This window comes from Hordeum vulgare, chromosome 1H (assembly GCF_904849725.1).
Source record: "Hordeum vulgare subsp. vulgare chromosome 1H, MorexV3_pseudomolecules_assembly, whole genome shotgun sequence".
NCBI classification, from domain to species: Eukaryota; Viridiplantae; Streptophyta; class Magnoliopsida; order Poales; family Poaceae; genus Hordeum; species Hordeum vulgare.
Genome location: NC_058518.1, coordinates 363,705,715 through 363,727,895, shown reverse-complemented (window position 1 = coordinate 363,727,895; position 22,181 = coordinate 363,705,715). Strand labels below are relative to the sequence as shown.

The following is a 22,181-nucleotide window of genomic DNA, read 5'->3' as shown; positions in this document are numbered from 1 at the left end:
TAATCTGGTGTCCGATAGTACCATTAAGCATTATGGAGGATGAAGCGGTGCTGAGAAGTAGAGACATCCAGTCTCGCCATCGCGCCGGGAAACCTAGGTGTCGAAGTAGTTCGAGCAAGTATTCCAAGGATACGTTGTCAAAAGCTCTAGCGATGTCGAGTTTAAACATCAGCGCGGGGTTCTTTTTTCGCTGCAGCGAACGGACTGCATTTTGCACGTACAAGAATCTATCTTGTGTTGACTTGGAGCTCAAGAAAGCAGACTGCGCCGGCGAGATGACGGTGCTAATCACCTTCGAAAGTCATCGTGATAGAACCTTGGCGATGATCTTAGCTACCGAGTGTATCAGGCTAATTGGCCGAAAGTCTTGCACCTTTGTGGCACCCTCTTTCTTTGGCAGCATGACCACCATGGTTGTGTTAAGCTTGTCGAAGTCGCCCCCGGCCAGGCAGTAGAAGTTGCTGAAAACTGCCATCACGTCCTCTTTGATGGTAGGCCAACAAGTTTTGAAGAAAGTCCCTGAGAAGCCGTCTCGTCCCGGTGCCTTTTCCGACGGAGATGCCTTTATCGCCTCCCATACTTCCTCCTCCGTGAAAGGGTTGTCGAGGCCTCTACCGTGGACTGACGGCATCTCTAGACTATCCCAGTTGATGCCCCTGTGGTGATCGACTGTAGCCCCTAAATGGTCGTTGAAGTGCTGGTATATGGCGTCTTCCTTGTGCTCATGTGCCGTGGCTATCTCCGATCCCACTTGCAGAGTGTGAATGAAGTTTTTTCGCCTTCTCGCTCTCACCTTGGCATGGAAAAACTTGGTGCCCACATCTCCCAGCCGTAGCCACGTGAGGCGGGACGCTTGGCGCCGTCGGGCATGCTCCACTGCCGTGAGGCCTAGGAGCCGAAGCTTGAGAAGCTTCCTAAGATTAAACTCCGCGTCAGAGAGCCTACGGTTTTCCTGTGCTACCTCTAGCCGTAATACTATCTCCGCCACCATATGGAACTGAAGTTTTGCATCGCTAAAAAAGTCTTTGCTCCAGATTTTTAGGTCCCTAGTGGTGCGCATCAACTTCGTATGCATCCTATGAAAAGCACATGTTGCCTGTACCGGTCTATTCCAGGCCCTATCCATCGTGTCGTGGAATCGAGGGAAGATTGGCCAGAAGCTCTCAAACCTAAAAACCGCCGGACGGGGAGCTGCACTGGTGTCGGCTAGGACCAGGGGGCAGTGGTCAGATGTGGCCGAGGCTGCCGCATGAAGCAAGGCCAATGGGAAGCGGCATTCCCATGGTTGGTTGCAGAAGAATTTATCGATGCTCATCAGCGTGGGGTTCCGACGCTCGTTGCTCCATGTGTATCGTCGGTTGTTGCATCTAATCTCCTTCAGGTCCGCAGCGTCGATCGCTGCTCTAAACCTACCCATGAGCCTACGGTTTAGGTTGAGGTTGTTCTTGTCTCGCGCCTCGTAGATGAGGTTGAAATCCCCGTTAATTAGCCAAGGCTCCGTTGCGGGTGGTGCATACCGAGAAATCTCTAAGAGGAACCTCTCCTTTATGGCGTCGTCCGCAGGACCATAGACAGTGGAGAGCCAGAAACCCTCAGGTTGGCCGAGCAAACAGACCCTAGCCTTTATCGCGAACTCGCCTATAGTGTGGGAGACGGCGTTTGCGAGATCCTTGTTCCAGAGGATCGCCCCCCCCCCCCCCACTGGTGCCAATCGCCGGAAGCACTATACAATCGGTGAGGTGAGCTCCCCCTATCTCTCTGACTAGTTCCGGAGACCAATCCGAGATCTTTGTCTCCTAGAGGCAAAGGATGGCAGCACGGTGAAAGGCAGCCATCTCGCCGACGGTAGCTCGCTTGGTGGGATTGTTTAGGCCGCGAACATTCCAACACATGATCGGGGTGAGTGTGTCACTCATGGGGGAAACGGTCATTTCTCCGGTGGCTAAAACTAATCGGCCTCTGGCCCAGAACATACACCTCCAACAAAGCATGGGGTGGCCGGCACCCACCCTTAGACCCCAAGACGTGCCAGCGACGAACTACAGACCGTCTATCCTTACAACTTGGAAATAAACCTAACTTAAGCCGACCTAACATCGGCCGCCACCGAACTTTGGAACTAATGTCGACTAACATCATCACACTGCTGCCTCCTCGACGACTCCCTCTGTGCCGGCCATGCGAGCCATGACCCGCAGCGCCTGTGTGACAGCCCGATGCCGATGCCCCAGAAGATTCCCCTTTATTTCCGTTTCTGTCGTGTGCTTATTTTTATTTGTTGCATCATCATTTAGTTTGCATCGTCACATCATGCATGGCATCTTGCATCGTGTGTCGTGTGGTGTTTTGAGTGTTGTGCTTCGAGTGATCACCGAGTCGTAGAGCGATAGTAGTTCCCCCTCTCTCTCCTCTTATTTCATTTTGTGGTTTTGCTAAAGTTCCGTTTTAACCCCTTTTAAAAATTGTCTTCTTTTAAAACCCTTTTATTAAATGTGGGGGAAACCCCTTGGGTTTGCTTTATTTTATTTTCTTTTGTTATTTTTTAAAACTAGAGACTCTTTTATTTAAAAAAAGGGGTTTGTTTATTATTTAAAAAGAAAGGGTATTATTTTAATTCTTAAAAAAAGGTTTCATTTTATTTGTTTTAAAAAAATGCCCAAGCTAATTTTCTAGTTGGGGTGTATTTTTTCAAAGGAGCCAAAATCAATTTTTTTTATTATTTCTATTAAAAGTTTTTCTTTTGTTTAAGAATTCTGTTTTAAAAGCTTAAAAAAACCAAGAGAGGGGAGAGGAGCCAGCCGGCCCAAGGCCTCCCCTTCCCTCGTGACCTAGCGACACGAGCCCAGCTCCCTTTTCTCTCGTTCTCCATCGCAAGCGTTGTCATCCCACTCCTCTCGCAACCCTCCAGCCCGATGCCCCTCCCCCTCGTCACCAGGGAGGAGCTCCCATGCGCGCCGCCAGCCCCAACCTCGCCTCGGCCTCGCCCCGCCATGCCCGCCGTCGCACGCCTGCTCCATCCCCCGCCGCCGTGCGCCTGCTCCATCCCCTACTCGCCGCCCCCAATCATGTTGTGCTTGTCGTGCCGCCTCGCCTCTCCTCGCCGTCCCCATCCGCCGCCGCGTGGTCGTCCTCGCCGGCTGCTGGTTCCAGCGCCGCATAGCCACGCGTGGCCACCTCGTCCATCCCCGCCGCCGCGTTGTGGCCTCCCCTCGCCGGAGCCGGAGCTCGTCTCCTCGCCGTCGCTCGGTTGCCGTAGCCTCCCGCGCTGTGCTGCTACCCCGTGATGCCGCTGTCGCCGTATGCTTCTGCTGCCCTAGATGTCGCCGTGATGCTAGTTGTTGCTGCTGCGCTTGCTTGCCGCTTGCTGCCATTACGGCTTGCTATTGCTGTTGCATTTTGCTTTGGTGCGAGCTGCTGCTGCCGGTTGTAGTTGTTGCTGCATGCTAGTAGATGTTGCTGCGTGTTGGTGCCAGCTTGCGTTGACGTGCCTTTTGCAGTTGCTTAGCCGCTGTAGTTGCTAGCTGTTGTTGCCGCGAGATGCTACTGCCGTGCATGCTAGGCTAGATGCTTAGTTGCTGCTTGTGCTGTAGATGCCGTTTTGCTGTTCCTGCTGCTATAGCTACTTGCTGTCGTTTGTGTTGCTTGCTATTGCTAGTTGCAGGCTTGCACTGATGCTTTTGTTGCTGGTTGTTAGGCGTTGTAGGTTGCTAGCGTTACTAGTTGCCGTAGCGTGCTATGTTGCTATTCTGTCGTTGCTGCTAGATGTTGCCGTGTGTAGCCTGTCGTCGCAATGTGCACCATCCCCGCCACCGTGGCCCGTCGAGAAGTCCGCGAGTACAACGACGTCCTCGACGACCTCGGTAACGAGTTCGACTTCCTCGACGTCGCCGAAGACCCGTGTTCGACTACCGAGGTGAAGACCGTAACCGACGCCGAAGACCGTGCACCGACGACAAGAGAACGACTACCGTCGACGTGACCCGAGTACGACTACTTCCACGACGTCCACGACGACCGTTGTTCCCCTTCGCCGAACCGAACCGCTCCGATGTGCACGCTCCGAAGGTATAACGTTGAGACGTTGTCGTGTACCATGTACAAGTGATGTATGAATATATGTATGTATGCACCGTATGTTGCTCGTTGCCCGTTGTCTTCTTTCGTCGTGCCTCGACACATGGGAACCCGAGATACGGGATCACCCCATTCTTTATTTAACGTTTCCGCACACGCTTGTATACGTTGGCACAATATCTCGTGGAGTATCGGGATAGGAACGTTGCCGTGGCATCGTTTCCGTTTTGCCGCCATGGTTCCCTCTCGCTCGCCGTGGCGACACCTGTTTCTTTCTCTTCTTGCCCGTGGTGTTATGAATTCGCATGCATGACGCATTCATGGCATATATTCTTGTGTTGCATGTCTCTTGTGCCATAGCGTCCGGTCTATGCTCCGCGTCTTAACCGTCTAGGATGCCATGTAGAATCACCGCTTCACCCCTTGCCATGTTAAACAACATTAAACATTGTCGTGTTAATAATCGGGAGTGAATTAAATACTTAAACGTGGGGTTTCGTCGATATGCAACTCGTTGCATATCGAGCTTCACTTAATGTGTAGTGCTTGCGTGAGGTGAATTGCCATGCCATACCTAGTATATTGAACTGATCATGCATCATATTAGGGTATGCATCATGTCTTGTTTTTGTTGTGGTGAATATCTGTGTTGATGTTTATTTCCGGTTTGCTCCGTCTCGATAGAGTTCCGCAAGCGTGTCGGAATGTGAGGACCCGTTCTACTACGTTGGTTCGTCGACTTCTCGGAGTTCTTCTTCTTCCAAGCGGGATCTCAGGCAAGATGACCATTTCCCCAGATACCATTACTATCATTGCCATGCTAGTTTTACCGCTTCTATCCTTTATGTCTCGTTGCCTACCACATGTTAAATATCAGCCTCTCAATAATGCCATGAAACCTTCAACCTGTTCGACCTAGCAAACCACCGATTGGCTAAGTTACTGCTTGCTTGACCCTGTTGATAGCGTTGCTAGTTGCAGGTGTAGTTGCTTCCATGTGATAACATGGGTTCCTTGTCATATCACCATATTAATGCTATTTAATTTAATGGACCTATATACTTGGTAAAAGGTGGAAGGCTCGGCCTTTCTAGCCTGGTGTTTTGTTCCACCTTTGCCCCTTAGTTTTCGGCTACCGGTGTTATGTTCCATAAATGAGCGCTCCTAAAACGATCGGGGTAGTTATGGGGACCCCCTTGATAATTCGTTTTAGATTAAATCTGTTCTGGCAAGGCCCAACTTTGGTACTACATTTGCCTAATAACTAATGAACTGCATAGGGAGTAATTAACCCGAGGATAATTTAATCAACCCCCGGGCGAGTGCTCCTCATGAGTGTTGGTATCACCTGAGCGATGTCCGGCGCCCCTCTGGTCACCCGAAGGTTTAGCGATCCTGACGTCTAGCTCATCCGCCGTGTCCTGAGAACGAGGTACGCGACTCCTATCAGGATCGTCGACACGTCAGGCGGCCTTGCTGGATTGGTTTTACCTTTGACGGAATATCTTGTGCATCGGGATTCTGGTGATGCTTTGGGTAATCTCAGAGTTGAGGTTTTCCACTAGGGAATCCGACGAGATCGCGAGCTTCGTGATTGAGGATTTCGCGGCTTGTGGTAATTTGTGATGGACTAGTTGGAGAACCCCTGCAGGGTTAAATCTTTTCGAAAAGCCGTGCTCGCGGTTATGTGGCAATGTGGAAGCTTTGTTTAACCCTGGTTCTAGATAACTTGAAGTTAACTTAATTAAAATATTCCAACTGTGTGTGTAACCGTGACTGTCTCTTTCGTGAGTTCCTTCTCCGATCGAGGACACGGTGGGGTTATGTCTGACGTAGGTAGGTGTTCAGGATCATTCTCTTGATCATCAGTAGTTCACGTCCGCTATGCATAGATCTTCCCCTCTTATTTCTAGTACTCGTAAGTTTAACCACCAAATATATGCTTAGCCGCTGCTGCAACCTCACCACTTAACCATACCTCACCCATTAAGCTTTTCTAGTCTTGATACCTTTGGAAATGAGATTCCTGAGTCCCCTGTGGCTCACATATTACTACAACACCAGTTGCAGGTACAGGTAAAGATCACTTGACGCGAGTGCGTTGATTGTTCATTTGGAGTTGCTTCTTCTTCTTCTTCTTCATCGATCTAGGATGGGTTCCAGGCCGGCAGCCTCGGATAGCAAGGATGGACGTCGTTCTTCTTTTGTCGTTTGTTTTCGTCCGTAGTCGGACCCTGCTCTTACTCTTGATGATTATGTAATGTACTGTTGCGACTCTAATGTAGCTTGTGGCGAGTGTAAGCCAATTCTATATTTATATCTCTTCTTTTCAGTACATGTACTTGTAACGATATCCATTCTTGCGACACGACAAGATGCTCTTCTATCCCTGACGAGGCCTTCGTGCCAAATTAAGGATAGGGTCGCATCTTGGGCGTGACAAGTTGGTATCAGAGCAGTACCGACCTAGGAGCCCCCTTGATTGATCGAACTTGGCCGAGTCGAGTCTAGTGAAAAACTGCTTTGAGTCTAGTTATATATCGGAGAGTATGACTCTTTTTTCTCCTCTTCTATGCTCTCGTGAGGAATCTTGACATAATAATTTAATTCTACTCCTCTTCTAACTCAAAAAAAAAAATTACGATCACGCGGATATTTTTGGAATCTATATGATGCCAATGTGATGGAGTTCTGTCTTGGTGCCTCCTATCTGCTTTGAGTTTCAGGGGAGTTGAGCTCCAGGGGATTCTTGAGCACATCGTTATCATTCAGATTTCTTAGTATCTCAGGACGAAGGATGTTCATAATTGCTTCAATACTAGTAGTGGCGATATAACCCCGATGTCCCCAGTACTAGTGTAGATTGTTCGGGAGTATTGCATTACTTTGTATCGTTGTGATCACGAGGGTCTGTAATAGATGAAGGTCCGAGATTCTGGTTGTGTGTTGACGGATGTGATACAGGTGACGGGTTAGTATAGGAGTTGTGTGATTATTACTCCTTGTATCCGTATACCAGATTGCATGACCAGATATTTCGGGAATTCTTAGGTGGGAATTCAAGTAGTTACTTATAGGACGATCTTCCACCAAATTCGTGTTGCTTCGATGTCAAGTAGTGATTTCAGATCTTTTCTAAGAGGTGTTCTCATATTTTTATGAGAGTATTAATCCTTTTGCTTAATCAGTTGTCGTGTCAATTCTTGTTAACCGGAGTCATCATGTTAATTCCTTTTTAACCTGTGTGCTTCTCTTCACTGAATTCAATCCTCTTTAATTTTTGCAAGATCATTCTCTCATTTTATTCCGGAGTTCATCTAATCTAGCCCAAGTTGTCTTTGTTTTCCCCACCCTCCCTTCTTGCCCGTGGTGTTATGAACTCGCATGCATGACGCATTCATGGCATATATTCTTGTGTTGCATGTATCTTGTGTCGTAGCGTCCGGTCTATGCTCCGCGTCTTAACCGTCTAGGATGCCATGTAGAATCACCGCTTCACCCCTTGCCATGTTAAACAACATTAAACATTGTCGTGTTAATAATTGGGAGTGAATTAAATACTTAAACGTGGGGTTTCATCGATATGCAACTCGTTGCATATCGAGCTTCACTTAATGTGTAGTGCTTGCGTGAGGTGAATTGCCATGCCATACCTTGCATATTGAACTGATCATGCATCATATTAGGGTATGCATCATGTCTTGTTTTTGTTGTGGTGAATATCTGTGTTGATGTTTGTTTCCGGTTTGCTCCGTCTCGATAGAGTTCCGCAAGCGTGTCGGAATGTGAGGACCCGTTCTACTATGTTGGTTCGTCGACTTCTCGGAGTTGTTCTTCTTCCAAGTGGGATCTCAGGCAAGATGACCATTTCCCCAGATACCATTACTATCATTGCCATGCTAGTTTTACCGCTTCTATCATTTATGTCTCGTTGCCTACCACATGTTAAATATCAGCCTCTCAACAATGCCATGAAACCTTCAACCTGTTCGACCTAGCAAACCACTGATTGGCTAAGTTACTGCTTGCTTGACCCTGTTGATAGCGTTGCTAGTTGCAGGTGTAGTTGCTTCCATGTGATAACATGGGTTCCTTGTCATATCACCATATTAATGATATTTAATTTAATGGACATATATACTTGGTAAAAGGTGGAAGGCTCGACCTTTCTAGCCTGGTGTTTTGTTCCACCTTTGCCCCCTTAGTTTTCGGCTACCGGTGTTATGTTCCATAAATGAGCGCTCCTAACACGATCGGGGTTGTTATGGGGACCCCCTTGATAATTCGTTTTAGACTAAAGCTGGTCTGGCAAGGCCCAACTTTGGTACTACATTTGCCTAATAACTAATGAACTGCATAGGGAGTAATTAACCCGAGGATAATTTAATCAACCCCCGGGCCAGTGCTCCTCATGAGTGTTGGTCCCACCTGAGCGATGTCCGGTGCCCCTCTGGTCACCCGGAGGTTTAGCGATACCGACGTCTAGCTCATCTATCGTGTCCTGAGAACGAGGTACGCGACTCCTATCGGGATCGTCGACACGTCGGGCGGCCTTGCTGGATTGGTTTTACCTTTGATGGAATATCTTGTGCATCGGGATTCCGGTGATGCTTTGGGTAATCTCAGAGTTGAGGTTTTCCACTAGGGAATCCGACGAGATCGCGAGCTTCGTGATTGAGGATTTCTATGCGGCTTGTGGTAATTTATGATGGACTAGTTGGAGCAGCCCTGCAGGGTTAAATCTTTTCAGAAAGTCGTGCCCGCGGTTATGTGGCAACGTGGAATCTTTGTTTAACCCTGGTTCTAGATAACTTGAAGTGAACTTAATTAAAATATTCCAACTGTGTGCGTAACCGTGACTGTCTCTTTCGTGAGTTCCTTCTCCGATCAAGGACACGGTGGGGTTATGTCTGACGTAGGTAGGTATTCAGGATCATTCTCTTGATCATCAGTAGTTCACGTCCGCTATGCGTAGATCTTCCCCTCTTATTTCTTGTACTCGTAAGTTTAACCACCAAATATATGCTTAGCCGCTGTTGCAACCTCACCACTTAACCATACCTCACCCATTAAGATTTGCTAGTCTTGATACCTTTGGAAATGAGATTGCTGAGTCCCATGTGGCTCACAGATTACTACAACACCAGTTGCAGGTACAGGTAAAGATCACTTGACACGAGCACGTTGATTGTTCATTTGGAGTTGCTTCTTCTTCTTCTTCTTCATCATCGATCTAGGATGGGTTTCAGGCCAGCAGCCTGGGATAGCAAGGATGGACGACGTTCTTCTTTTGTCGTTTGTTTTCGTCCGTAGTCGGACCCTGCTCTTACTCTTGATGATTATGTAATATACTGCTGCGACTCTGATGTAGCTTGTGGCGAGTGTAAGCCAACTCTATATTTATATCTCTTCTTTTCAGTACATGTACTTGTAACGATATCCATTCTTGCGACACGACGAGATGTGTTTCTATCCCTGACGAGGCCTTCGTGCCAAATTGAGGATAGGGTCGCATCTTGGGCGTGACAGCCTTTCCGTCAAGACGAGTGAGCTTGGCAATGACTGAGATGTCGCTGTCCGTCAGGGGCTCCTCGAAACGGTGCAGAAGGGCCTTTGCCACTTCTGTCGTCATCTTCTTCCTTGGCCCGAGCAACCCCAGCTCCTTTACGATGCGGAGGGAGGCCCACTGTGCCACTGGCACCGTCGAAGCGACGGCCGCCTGCCTAGCGCTATGGCGTGTAGGAGCAGAGATGGCTCGGCTCTTTGGGTGATCTGTCGAGCGCCGCGCCGCCAGGGGTGGGCGGCTGATCAGTGGCGGCTTGATGGCACAGAAGAGGCTGCGCTCCTCAGCGTTTTCTTCCACCCCTGCAATCTCCAGCTGACATACCCTGCCGGTGACTGCGTCCAGCTGCACCTCCAGCGTATGAGCCATCATAGGGGTGGCCCGGATGTACTGCCCAAACTCTGATGCCGAAGCTGAGAGGGTGGGGCTGAAAGCGTCGAGCTGCAGAGCCTCCCCCGGTGTCTGGTCCAGAGCGTCGGCGTCGAACTCCAGCGGTGCAGCGACCACGGCCTCGGCGGCCGCCTGCACGTCCGCCGCTAGGCCATCCACTGCGACGGAGGCGAGCGACGGCTTCTTTGTCGTCCTGAAGAAGTCATCGACGGGGTCTTTCCCCTTGCTGCCGATTTCATCGACCCCAGGGGCCGCAGCTTCGGGCACCGCGCGGGCCGGAGGAGGCGGGAGAGGCCTCGACCGCCCACGCTGCGCAGGGTGACGCGACGTCCCCGAGCTCCTCATGTCGCTGTGCCGACGACCCGATGCGTCCCTCTGCCTACGGCGTGCCGGTGGTGACCGGCTACGCTGGCGAGGTGCAGCGGTATGCGCACGCAGAGCCGTAGTGCGCCCACGACGAAGGAGGACATCCTTCCATGATCGGTGGCCTCCACCCCTGGAACCGTCGTCGCCGTCCTGGTCCCTTCCTTGGCTTCCCCGCGGCATGCCTCGGCAGCCCAGGTCCGCGACAGGGGCCCGCTGCAGGCGCGGCTGTCGATCAGGCCTCTGGCCGTCCTCCACCCCCATTGTCCAAGGTGTAGAGGACACAGCCGGGAACGGCTTGCCGTCATCGTCAGAGTCGGATGACGGGATCCCGCTCTAGCCGGAGTGGGAGGAGCGGGGAGAAGGCGGCGCCCAGTCCTCCACCCGGTCCACCTGGATGAGCATCTCATAGTCGGCGGTGGCCGGAGGCGGTGCGACCCTCCTGTCGGGCGGGAAGAAGCCCTCCATCTCCTCGACGCGCCCCGCTCCGCGCGGCAGCACCCCGAGCGTGTGCCTGGTGGGGATGTTCGCGACATCGTTCGTCCACACCCAGCAGGCAAAGGTCTTGGTGTGGTCGCGCTCGAGCGTCCTGTTGTCGAGGCGGTCCGCCCTCACCCTGTTCCCAAGGATCTCCTCCGCCCCGTCGGCCGACCAAAATTGCATCGGCACCCTCTCGATGACGACGCGAACATGGAGCAGAAGGGCGTCGAACGAAGCATGGTCATGCTCATGCCAGGAAGCTATGTTGAAGACGGCGTCGTCCACCCTGATGGATCCACGCCGCACGGCATTGACTTGATGCACCGGCTGGGTGAAGATGACGAAGAAGTGCTCCGGGTGGTGCGCCGTCACCCGGAGCAAGTGCACTGGGACGGAGAGCTACGTCTCCAAGGATCTCCCCACCGCCATGGGTGGCGAGGCGTTGACCCCGTCAGCGGCAGAGAGAGTGACGGCGTGGTTGCGAAGAAAGAAAACCGCCTGGTCCACCGCCAGGGAGGGGATGGTCACCGAGCGGCTCTCCCTGGGGCGACGCGCGGGATCGACATGGTGCAGCATGGCCTGTGCCATTGAGGTTGTGGCGAGGGTGGGTGGTGGAGGGAACCGAATGCGGGCGTGCAGCGGCTGCTCTAGTGGTGTCGGCCCCAACCTGCTTCTAACAGAGCCTGTCTTATCTCTAGCTCGGGAGTTCTGTGGGCAGAGCCTGCCTATGTGCTCAGCCCGCCGGCAGATGATGCAGTGGACGGGATCCCTACAGTTGGCTAGACGATGGCGTTTGCTCAAGCAACGAAAACAGCGGCCGCGGAAATGGGTTAAGAAGAGCGCGCGCTGCCTATCTGCAATTACTCCATCGTCGCGGGCCGGCCGGTGTGCTCCCGGGTGCAGGGGAGGGACCGGGGGGGCAGCGGCAGTGCGATGGAGTTTCCGATGACTCACCTCTGTCCAGCTTCTGTCAATCCCTGAAGAGGAAAGCCGGGGCTCCGGGGATTGGGATGGGGCGACGACGATGGATCTCAATCGAGTCGGCAGGTGCACCGTGGGATCCGACTGTCTGGTTGACGGAGCGGTCGACGTTGACGCGCGCCTCGGGGAGCACGGGGACTGCGGCTCGCCTGCGGGGCAATCTGGTGTCCGCCTTGAGGCCGCGGACGGACCGGTGGACGGCAGCCTCGGCCCCGACGCCCCTGAGCCGGAGCACCCTCCCCTGAGCAGGATTCGCGGCGAGGGAGCGGGATCTGGTGATGACCGCGGCAACGACTCCCGAGACGGACCGACGGGCCGAAGGCCGCTCGTGGGGCTGGAGCGAGAACCCGGCGAGGGACTGGTGGATCCAGCCGGTGGCCGGAGGGTGGCCGCCGCGGCCGGAGTGGCCCGCGGCGCGAGGGAGGGAGGAGCTAGCTAGCTATCGAGAGAGGGAAGTGTAGATCAAGGCCCAGTTAGGACCAGCTTCATGTTGGTCAAGTTATTTCTGACAGTAACGATGATCCAGTGTTCTAGGTGGATGCAAAAATTCAGTTTTTTGTGTTTTACTATTTTTTATTTCTTTTAAAAAATGCTCTGTTCACCTTGGATGAACAGTGCTATCGTCATTATCGGATAAACAGCTCTGTCGTCTCTGGACGTGACGGCAGGTGTCACGTATCGGCTGACGCGCCTGCCGCCACGGCCCATAGGATCTTTTATGTCAATTTTATCTTACGAGTGTCTTTTCTAGCAATTCGATTGAGCAGGCGGTCTTTGACAAAAATTCCAGACGCGGCAATCCGTCCATCCATTGTCATGGCCCAAAGAGGAAGGGCTCGTGCTGGGTGAAACGCGAACTACAATGGACTTAAGGCGATGCTGCCCAAAAAGGGGATCCCGTGCTGTGTCCGGAGCGGAGAAGGCAGCCGCAACGTAGGAGCACTCTCCCAAATTTCACGGCGGGGAGCCGGAGATAGCCGTTGACGAGCCGGGAGGGCGCAGAGAGTTTGGCACCTTCGACGGGATGAAACGACTGGAGGCTCACCGGCATACGTGACCAGCTGCGCCTGCGCGACCGTAAGCTCTTCTGCACGGCAAGCATGATACATCATCAATCTGCAGTCATGACTTTTTTGTTTCCTTAACTGGCAGCTTTGCGGGCAGAACATGTGTGCATTGTGTATATGAGCGATTTTGATTGTACTATGCTAAAAAGAAAAGCTCTGCAAGGGTGGCTTTTAAATAATAATAAAAACTTCTGTCAAATGGAATCAGAACAGTTCTCCTGCCGTCGGAGAAAACGGACACAGCATCCACTGATTGCTGAAATACGAACTCACTCGTATAGGTGAAACGGCAAGGTGGGTCAAAAATCAAATATGCGATTCCAGCCGTGATTGCTGTGGCGCAGTGCAGACTACAGAATGGAAGTACTGAGAAGAACAAAGGTATACATATATAACTTACATTTTTCTAGACCTGTAAACAGCACGACATTGCAAATCTCTCTTTTTCTTTTTGACACTACATTGCAAATCTCTTTTACAAGCAATAGTAACCTGAAATCCTAAAGGCTTCCTCGTTTAAAACCTGGGCAAGCTTCAGTGCAAGTGCGGTGATCTTCACATTGCCTTTCCTGTATTTACCAACTCTGTAAGGAACAGTCGTCTGTACCACAGCCAGGGCTGCTCTGCGCTAATGGATAGGATGGTACTGCGTGATCCCACGCTTTGGGGGCAGTTTCCTTAAGATAAACAGAACCATAGCTGAAGGTATGATCTCGACCAGCTGCAAAACAATTTGGTGAATCCAGTCAGCAACCACAAAGTGATTCAGTTACTCTCAAGGAACAGCTACAAAGCATACCTGAAGCACTGCAAGAAGATTTAACTATATATTCTTTATTTCAATTCAAAGTAAAAGTCGATGCCCCTGATTATCGCTTTTAACTGGGTTGCTCTCTCTACAAGCGCCCTGCACCTGGGACCTGGATCTCAAAGAGAGTTATCAAGGAAGGGTTTTGGGGAGGAAGGAGATGATGCAAACAGTATGTGGATGAAGATGGCAACCTCTTCGTACAGTGGCTTCAGAGGAGTTTGGGGTGATGGGTGACCGGAAGGCTATTAAGCAAAAGAAACGCCTACTACATGAATAGGAGTGCAGACAACATAGAGAAGTACAAGGTGGCAAAGAAGCCCACAAAGCGAGCTGTGAGTGGAGCAAGGGGTCAGGCGTATGAGGGTGCCTCCAACATTTAAACACAAAGGAAGGCGAAAGGGACATCTATAACATGGCCGAGATCCCACGAAGGAAGAGGAGGGATGTCAACCAAATCAAATGCATAAAGGACAGAGTAGATCAACTTCTGGTGAAGGACGGCTAGATGAAGCATAGATGGCGAGAGTGCTTCAATGTTGGAGAGCATGAAAGCTCTACCATTGAGTTGGACGACCAACAAGCATTTTGTGAAACGAATCCAGGAGTATGAGGCCAGGGAGGCTCTAAAAAGGATGGAAGAAGGCAAGGAGATGGGCCCTGATTGTATCCCCATTGAGGTGTGGAGAGGCCTCGGAGACATAACGATAGGATGGCCAACTAAGCTTTTCAACCTCATTTTCTGGGCAAACAAGATGCCCGAAGAATGGAGGCAGGGTATATTAGTACCGATCTTCAAGAAAAAGGGGATGTCCAAAGTTGTACTAGTTGCCGTGGAATTAAGCTGGTGAGCCTTTCAATGAAGCTATGGGAGAGTCATTAAACACTGCTTAAGAAGAATGTCGAGCATGACCAAAAATCAGTTTGGTTTCATGCCTTGGAGATCGATCATATTTTCTTGGTAGGACAAATTATGGAGATATACGGAGCAGAAGGACCTGCATATGGTGTTCATTGACTTGGAGAAGGCCTACTATAAGGTACCGCGGAATGTCATGTGGTGGGCCTTTGGAGAAACATGAACTCCCAACAAAGTACATGTGTTCGAATAAGTGATGGCGACACTGATGACTTTCTGGTTAAAATAGGACTGCACCGAGGGTCAGCTTTGAGCCCTCATCTTTTTGCTTTGGTGATGGATGAGGTCACAAGCAATATACAAGGAGATATCCCATGGTCTATGCTCTTTGCCGATGATGTGGTGCTAGTCGACGATAGTCAGACGTGGGTTAATATAAAGTTAGCGTTGTGGAGACAGATTTTAGAACCGAAAGGTTTTAGGCTTAGTGAAACAAAAACTGAGTACATGAGGTGTGATTTCAGTACTACTAGGCACGAGGAGGAGGTTATCCTTGGCCGGCAAGTGATACCTCAAAAGCACACCTTTCGATATTTTGGATCAATGTTGCAGAAGGATGGTGATATCAATGAAGATGTGAGCCATCAAATCAAAGCTACATGGATGAAGTTGCGCAAACTACTCTGTGACAAGTGAGTGCCACAAAAGCTAAAGGTAGGCTCATACGACAACGATTCGACCTGCGATGTTGTATGCCGCTAAATGTTGGCTAACTAAAAGACCACATGTCCAACAGTTAGTGTAGCAGAGATGGACATGTTAAGATGGATATGTGGCCACACAAGAAAGGATCAGGTCCTGAATGAGGATATACATGATAAAGTTAGGAGCGTCGACTGAAGAGAAGCTTGTCCAACATCGTCTGAGATGGTTTGGGCATATACAACGCAGGCCTCTAGAAGCGCCCATTCATAGTGAACGTGTTAGTACGTGATAGGCCTGGGCCCGTTAGTCTTAGGGTTTGCTTAGGGGTCAAGTAAGCCTTACTTGGGAGTCAAAGTAAACCTCTCTATATATGGAGAGGAGATGTATCAATCTAATCAGGCAAGAATTAAGAAGGAAAACCCTTTTCCCTCTTGCCCGGCCGTGGGAAAGGATCCCCACGGCCGGCTCTCTCGCGCCCTCGCAGCTCTCTCTCTCCCGCTCAAACCCTAGCAACCATAACATCTGGTATCAGATTTCTCAGGCTCGATCATGTTCACCCCGTCGCCGCCGCTTCCTGTCGCCCTCACCCCGGAGGAGATCGCCGGAGCAATCCGCGATCTCACCACCGCCGTCCAAGGGATCTGCCTCTCCCTGGCCGGTCCCTACGGACCGCCGCCGGCCGCGCCATCAGTCCCCGCCTACGGGCCGGCACGGCTGCCGTGGCAGCCGCCGCACCAAGCGGCCTCCGCCGCGATCGCCGGGCCGGGACAGCCGGCGCTGCTGCTGTCGTCGCCGCCAGGCTGCTGCAACTGCCGCTGCCGCTCCCCGTCTCCGAGCCAATCTATACGGCGGCCTGGGCACCGCCGCACATCCAGGCGCCACCCCAACAGTACGACAGGCCCTCCCGCTTCGCCGGTCCCGACGGTGCGCCATTCCACGGGGGGTCCTCCATGGTTACAGCACCGGCGCCGACCCCCGCACGGCCGCCGCCGCCGCCCTCGGTTGCGACCACGGCGCCGGTCATCACGTTCCAGCATGGGATGCCCTACGACGGGACTGCGACGACCTCGTTCCTAGCAGCGCCACCGCCATCCCAGGACAATCCCATCCAACAGATCAAGTTCCAGCCGTCGCCGGCACCACTTCCGGCTTGGATCGCTACCCACCACGTGTCGACGGCGGTGAGGCTGCAGGCTGCTGCGCGCGGCCTCCTAGCGCGTCGGCATGTGCGGAAGATGCGTGATTTGCAGCTGCAGCTCCTCCAAGTTGCGCTTCGCGGTGCAACGGACCTCTATCTCGTCCGCTGCATGGGGGATCTTGGGCATGCGGTTTCCCCCACGGGCAGCGGGCATGCTGTTTTTCCCACGGGCAACGACCTCCAAGTCTGCGACATCGACAGTCAGCCGGCAGGGAGAAGACATGGTGTCACCGACAGGAGCGCACCGCGTAGCACCACTGCATTCCGCCGCCGGCCGCCGCAAGGGCTCCCTTGGTCCCGATGGTGTCCTTGGGATCCGGGGGCTGCAAACGCACAAGTTCGGCGCGCGGAGGATTCTCGCCTTATCGTTCGGAGTCAAAAATAAAGAGTCGGAGTCTCATTCGGGTTAGCTTATTTCAGGTCAATACAATAGGCCGAGATGTAAAAGGCTTGTTTTTTAGGCGTTAGGGTTGTGTGGGGTCGAATCGTCGTTAGGTTGCAGCTCGACGAGCTGCATGTCCAGGTGGGGTGTAGTGTTAAGAGTACGTGATGGGCCTGGGCCCGTTAGTCTTAGGGTTTGCTTAGGGGTCAAGTAAGCCTTACTTGGGAGTCAAGTAAACCTCTCTATATATGGAGAGGAGATGTATCAATCTAATCAGGCAAGAATTAAGAAGGAAAACCCTTTTCCCTCTTGCCCGGCCGTGGGAAAGGATCCCCACGGCCGGCTCTCTCGCGCCCTCGCAGCTCTCTCTCTCCCGCTCAAACCCTAGCAACCATAACAGAACGGTTAAAGCGCGTTGATATGTCGAGAAAGGTCGGGGTAGACCAAACTTGACATGAGAGGAGTCTGTTAAGAGAGATCCGAAGGACTGGAATATCACGAGAGAACTAGCCATGCCATGGGCAGGGGTGCATGGAAATTAGCTACCACGTGCCAGAACTATGAGCTGGTTTCAAGATCTTATGGTTTCAACTCTAGCCTAACCAACTTGTTTGGGACTAAAAGGCTTTGTTGCTGCTGTTGGTGTTGGTGTAGGAGTCTGTTTCTAACACTTAGATTCCATCGGCGTGCATATCCATGTTCTTGATACTGGAAGTTAATGATGGAATTCCTCATTCTTCCCTCAATGCAAGCATCTGGGCAAGCTGTACTATGCATCTATCACCCATGTCTTCTGAAGACAAACCTAACTAACCTCGATACCTACAACCTGGCTGTCTACTTATCAAGCTATTCACACTCAAGACACTCTGAAATCTAGCAACACATAGCACAGGAAATTAACATTAGTCTCAATGCTGCTAAGAGTATTGGGATGTCTTGGTATGCGTACTTACAGTGGTGATTATCAGTATTATCTCAATGTCTAAATACTGGTTTCAATTTTCATAGCAACCACATCACGATTCAAGTCAAATTACACAAGATGATGCTCAACATTGTAAAAATGAGAAAACATAACTAAATGGGGGCATACCAGATAATAGAAGAAATTCAGAATCGGATGGCTCAGAACATCAAGATCAGCTGCTTTATCAAATGCATTGAGACACATCTGGAAATTACATACTCAAGTTAGTAGATTCCTCTAACTCACCTACCTAAATTGGTGGTAGAGTAGCGTAGATCAAAGTAATTGCAAGTACTTTTTGTGAAGGATTTACAAGCACTTACCATGACACATCTGATCAAGAAACAAGTAAAGCAGATGGTAGTGACATAGCCAACCTGCAAGAGGGGATACGTCATTACCATATAGTTGTCATAGACAAGTCTCCTAAACCAAGATTAATATAAAGAAGCCTCCAAAACTAAGACTACTATAGACACGCCTCCTGAACCAAGATTAATATAAAGAAGCCTCCAAAACTAAGACTACTATAGACACGCCTCCTAAACCAAGATTAATATAAAGAAGCCTCCAAAACTAAGACGACTATAGACACGCCTCCAAGACTAGGACTAGTATAGACAAGCATCCAAAAGTAAGACTGATGGAACACGAAGTATACCTCCTGCAATTTCTTTCGTCTTCCTTTTGATTCTACGGGGAAACGTTGCAACATGAGGAATAGCCTGCAGTAATAGATGGTATGGGTACTGTATCAGTCGATAAAATGTTACTGCTACCATACTGCATACATTCTATCTCTTATTGTACTTTCTGCACCCTAGTATAGCACAGAGCACATACATGACATATCCTGGTAATGCAAGCACAATGGTTGTTATCAGTTGGAAAGAGTTGTCCAGATTTTTACTGGTAAATCAATCCAGTTTACCATGCAACTGACAAAATTATACAGGGAAATGATGTAGTAATATCATGGTGGAGCACGCATAGATGATACAAAGTGGAAAGAACAGGTCTAGATTTTCAGTACTGAATTTGTCCGGTCTAGCATTGCAGAAAGCTACAGTTTACTAAGAGCATTACCTTCCACCATACAGAAGGAATCCAAAAGCTGCAAACAGTGATACGCCTGAAAAGTTATAGCATATTATTAGCTGAAAAGATCAAGGCGTCAAAACCCCACTGTAGATTATCCAATAATGTGCTTCATAGTTTCTAATCCATAGACAGACAGATGCATCCATGGACACTGTGATTTACATTGAATTGAAACAAGCGCCCACCGCCCACCCGCACCGAGAGAGAGAGAGAGAGCAAATGAAGCAAGTACTTTACCTGCAAAGAACATCTTTGACAATATGACCATAACTCGGACTGGTTTCCACCACAAAACCAACCACAGAATTATCTGAAATTTGAAATCAATGCGTATTAGAGCATCTCATGGGTGTGCATACTGCAAAAAATCTTCCTAATTTGCATGTGTCAATCGAACAGTCATATATGCAACATAGAGCAAGATCATATTCCTTACTGAGTCATACTAGTTAATAAGGTTGTTTCGATGTCGGTTCTCTAACAAAAGGACACATTGGACATCTTGGTGCAAGCAAGACATCAAAGAATCAATTATAGCTTGTACTTGATATTCAGGATACTGGGCAGTCCTGGAGCTGCAATTGTCCCTAGAGGTGTCTTGCAATGGCGGCAGGGTGAGGCCTAATGTCGTTGTGTGTCTGTAGCTGAGGGCACCTCCTTACCTAGTCGTAGTCGCTTGGTGAGGACGGTCGTGTGTGTGTGTGTGTGTGTGTGTGTGTGTGTGTGTGTGTGTGTCCCTCCTTTCTGGAGGTTGTACCCCCGATGTCTTCTTCCTGTTCAATGCAATGAAACGCAAATTCTTTTGCGTTTTCTCGAAAAAAGGATACTGCGTACCATTGCCTGATTTCTAGAAAGTATATAGGTAATCAAGGGCAAACAAAACTAATGTGGTGTTCTATAGGACAGGCTCCAGGGAGCCCTTTTTGAAGAAAAAAATCAAAATATATTTAGAAGTTTCAGATTTTTTTTCTATAACTATACATGTTCTCTATGTATCTGTAAAGTTTCATTAAATAATACGATTATTTGCAGGCTGCACAAAAAGACAAAAAACTGGCCCAAATACAACAAAGAAAAGGCCCATTTTAATCTATGTATTTGTCCTTTTTGTGTACATTACATATAAACATGTATGTTCATGAAATTCTGTACGTATATACTACACATATATGCTTATGTGTATACTTTTTTCAGATTTTATTTAGATGTAGAAAATGTATTTTCGATGTAAAAAATAACGAGCTCCCTGGAGCCTTGCAACCATATGCACTTTCCGGAACAGAACAGAATATATAATCTCGTAAAAAAGGAATATATTAAATATGTATAACTAATTAACTATCACTTATGGTCATAGCAACAAAACAGGTACAAGGCTAATTTGATTGGTCGTAGCCACATAGGTCCCACTCCTAGGCATCTAAAGCAATTTGGAAGCATCACAGGCTCACAGGTACTGAGATGTAGTCAATGTCCAGATATTCACCCCTACATGCCAGCATAACATAATCTTTGCATCATTTATATTTCCAGGCAGACATCAGTGCAAAGATTCACACATGAGCTAACTGAGTCAGGTCATTTGTGTTACTAGTGTAATGAGAAATTTCATGTATACTAAGTTACCTGAATTGCGTACACCACCCCATTGATCCAATAGAAAGTTGGCCTAAGTCCATCAGTCGACATCGCACGGGCCTAGCAAACAACTTCACAAATTAACAGGTGCAACGACAATGAGGAACATCACAAGAAACTATGAAACACAAGCTGGTCTAGCACCTGATAGTAAATCTCGGCCCAGAATAGCACCAAAAGCGCGTATGTAGTGAAGAACGCAAGCCCAGGCATATCAAGAATCACATGTTGAAGTATCTGTGATGCCGCATTGCTTAAACCATTACCCCCAATCAATGGAAACACCAATATATTCATCAAATCAGGCACAAACCTCTGGTTGTATCAGCTGCACGTTTCGCCGCAGCACAAACACGATGGACCGCACTGCAAACACAACTAGAAGGATCAAGCGACGAAACGAAACAACTAAACACAAGCAAGGCGAACCAATGAAACAGGACAAATGTGTTACCCACCGCCATTCACAACGAAGTTAAGGAAATGGAACACCTTCTGCGTCGTCCACCCGTACTCGGGCACCCTACACTCGATTCTGATCAATTGGACCTACAACAAATATTGGAGGTCCACGAATTTAAATTCAATTTGCAACAATTCATGACCCAGCCTCACGATTCGTTGCGGAATCCCCAAGTTTGGAACCAAGCACGCACGGATCAAGCCAACCCGCGCAATCGAGGGCACGGGCTCACGCAATCACAGAATCGGCCCAGGACGTGACAGATCGGAAGGCGTTTCGGGTCAGGCGGGAGGGCCGACTTACAAGCGCGACGACGGAGACGATGCCGTAGAGCACGGCGAGGGCGTGGAAGATGCGGTCCTGCCACATCGGCGAGTCGTTCACGTCTTTCCACCAGTCCACCGCGCCGGTCATCGCCGCCGCGGCCACGGCCGACGAGGCCGCCGCGGCGTCCACCGCAAACAACCGCCCCATCCCGCGCGCCCTCCCGTGGCGACAACGAGGCCAGGCGGCGACGCCCGCAGATTCGAAGGGGGGCGGATGGCGACGCGGCGGGCGGAGGAGGAGGAGGAAGGCGACGCGAGCTCGTCTCCAGGGGATTCGAAACCGAAATGAAAGAAATGGATTTGGGGGGGGCTTCGGTTTCGCTCGCGTTGCGTGGAGGCCAGGTGAAAGGAGAAAGAAGGTTCGAGGCGAGCCTCTCCTCCGGCTTCGTGCTCCGCGGGTGGTCAGGGTGACCGGGTGGTGAGCCGATGCAGGGTAGGCGGATCAGAACACGTGGACAGCGAGCGACTCCGTCCCTGGAGCTGGTCCGTGGTGGACCACACGGACGAGGGGGCAGGACGCGGCGGCCGGTGTATGGACCTAGCGCAGTGGTCGTCTATCAGAAGCGGGCTTTGGTCCAGCACGGCGCGCCGGTTGAATGAGGTGGCGCGGTGGGACAGTGCATGGATTGTACAATTCCGATCTTCTTTTGGCTTTGCCCGTGTTCTGTGCTTACGCTGAGCGAGTCAGAACATCCGGGTCAGGTAAGGTAGGGAGAAAGAAGAGGGACATGGTATTGTCGACATACTAATAAATACTGACAACGAAACACTTGTCTTTTATCCATCTATATATATACAACTACTACTAAACGC

At 50.3% G+C, this 22,181-nt stretch overlaps 1 protein-coding gene across 1 annotated transcript; it reads right to left on the bottom strand.

Moving 5' to 3' along the window:
• Positions 1–13,213: 13,213 nt before the first annotated feature.
• Positions 13,214–21,753, bottom strand: LOC123437326 (tobamovirus multiplication protein 3-like). The gene is made up of 11 exons (XM_045115701.1): positions 21,346–21,753; positions 21,038–21,128; positions 20,893–20,945; positions 20,724–20,816; positions 20,568–20,639; positions 19,179–19,251; positions 18,927–18,972; positions 18,502–18,565; positions 18,164–18,217; positions 17,967–18,044; positions 13,214–13,639 (listed from the first exon to the last, which is right to left on the bottom strand). Exons 1-11 carry the CDS (start codon positions 21,514–21,516, stop codon positions 13,547–13,549), a joined length of 888 nt encoding a protein of 295 aa, XP_044971636.1. The 5' UTR covers positions 21,517–21,753; the 3' UTR covers positions 13,214–13,546.
• Between the last annotated feature and the right edge of the window lie 428 nt (positions 21,754–22,181).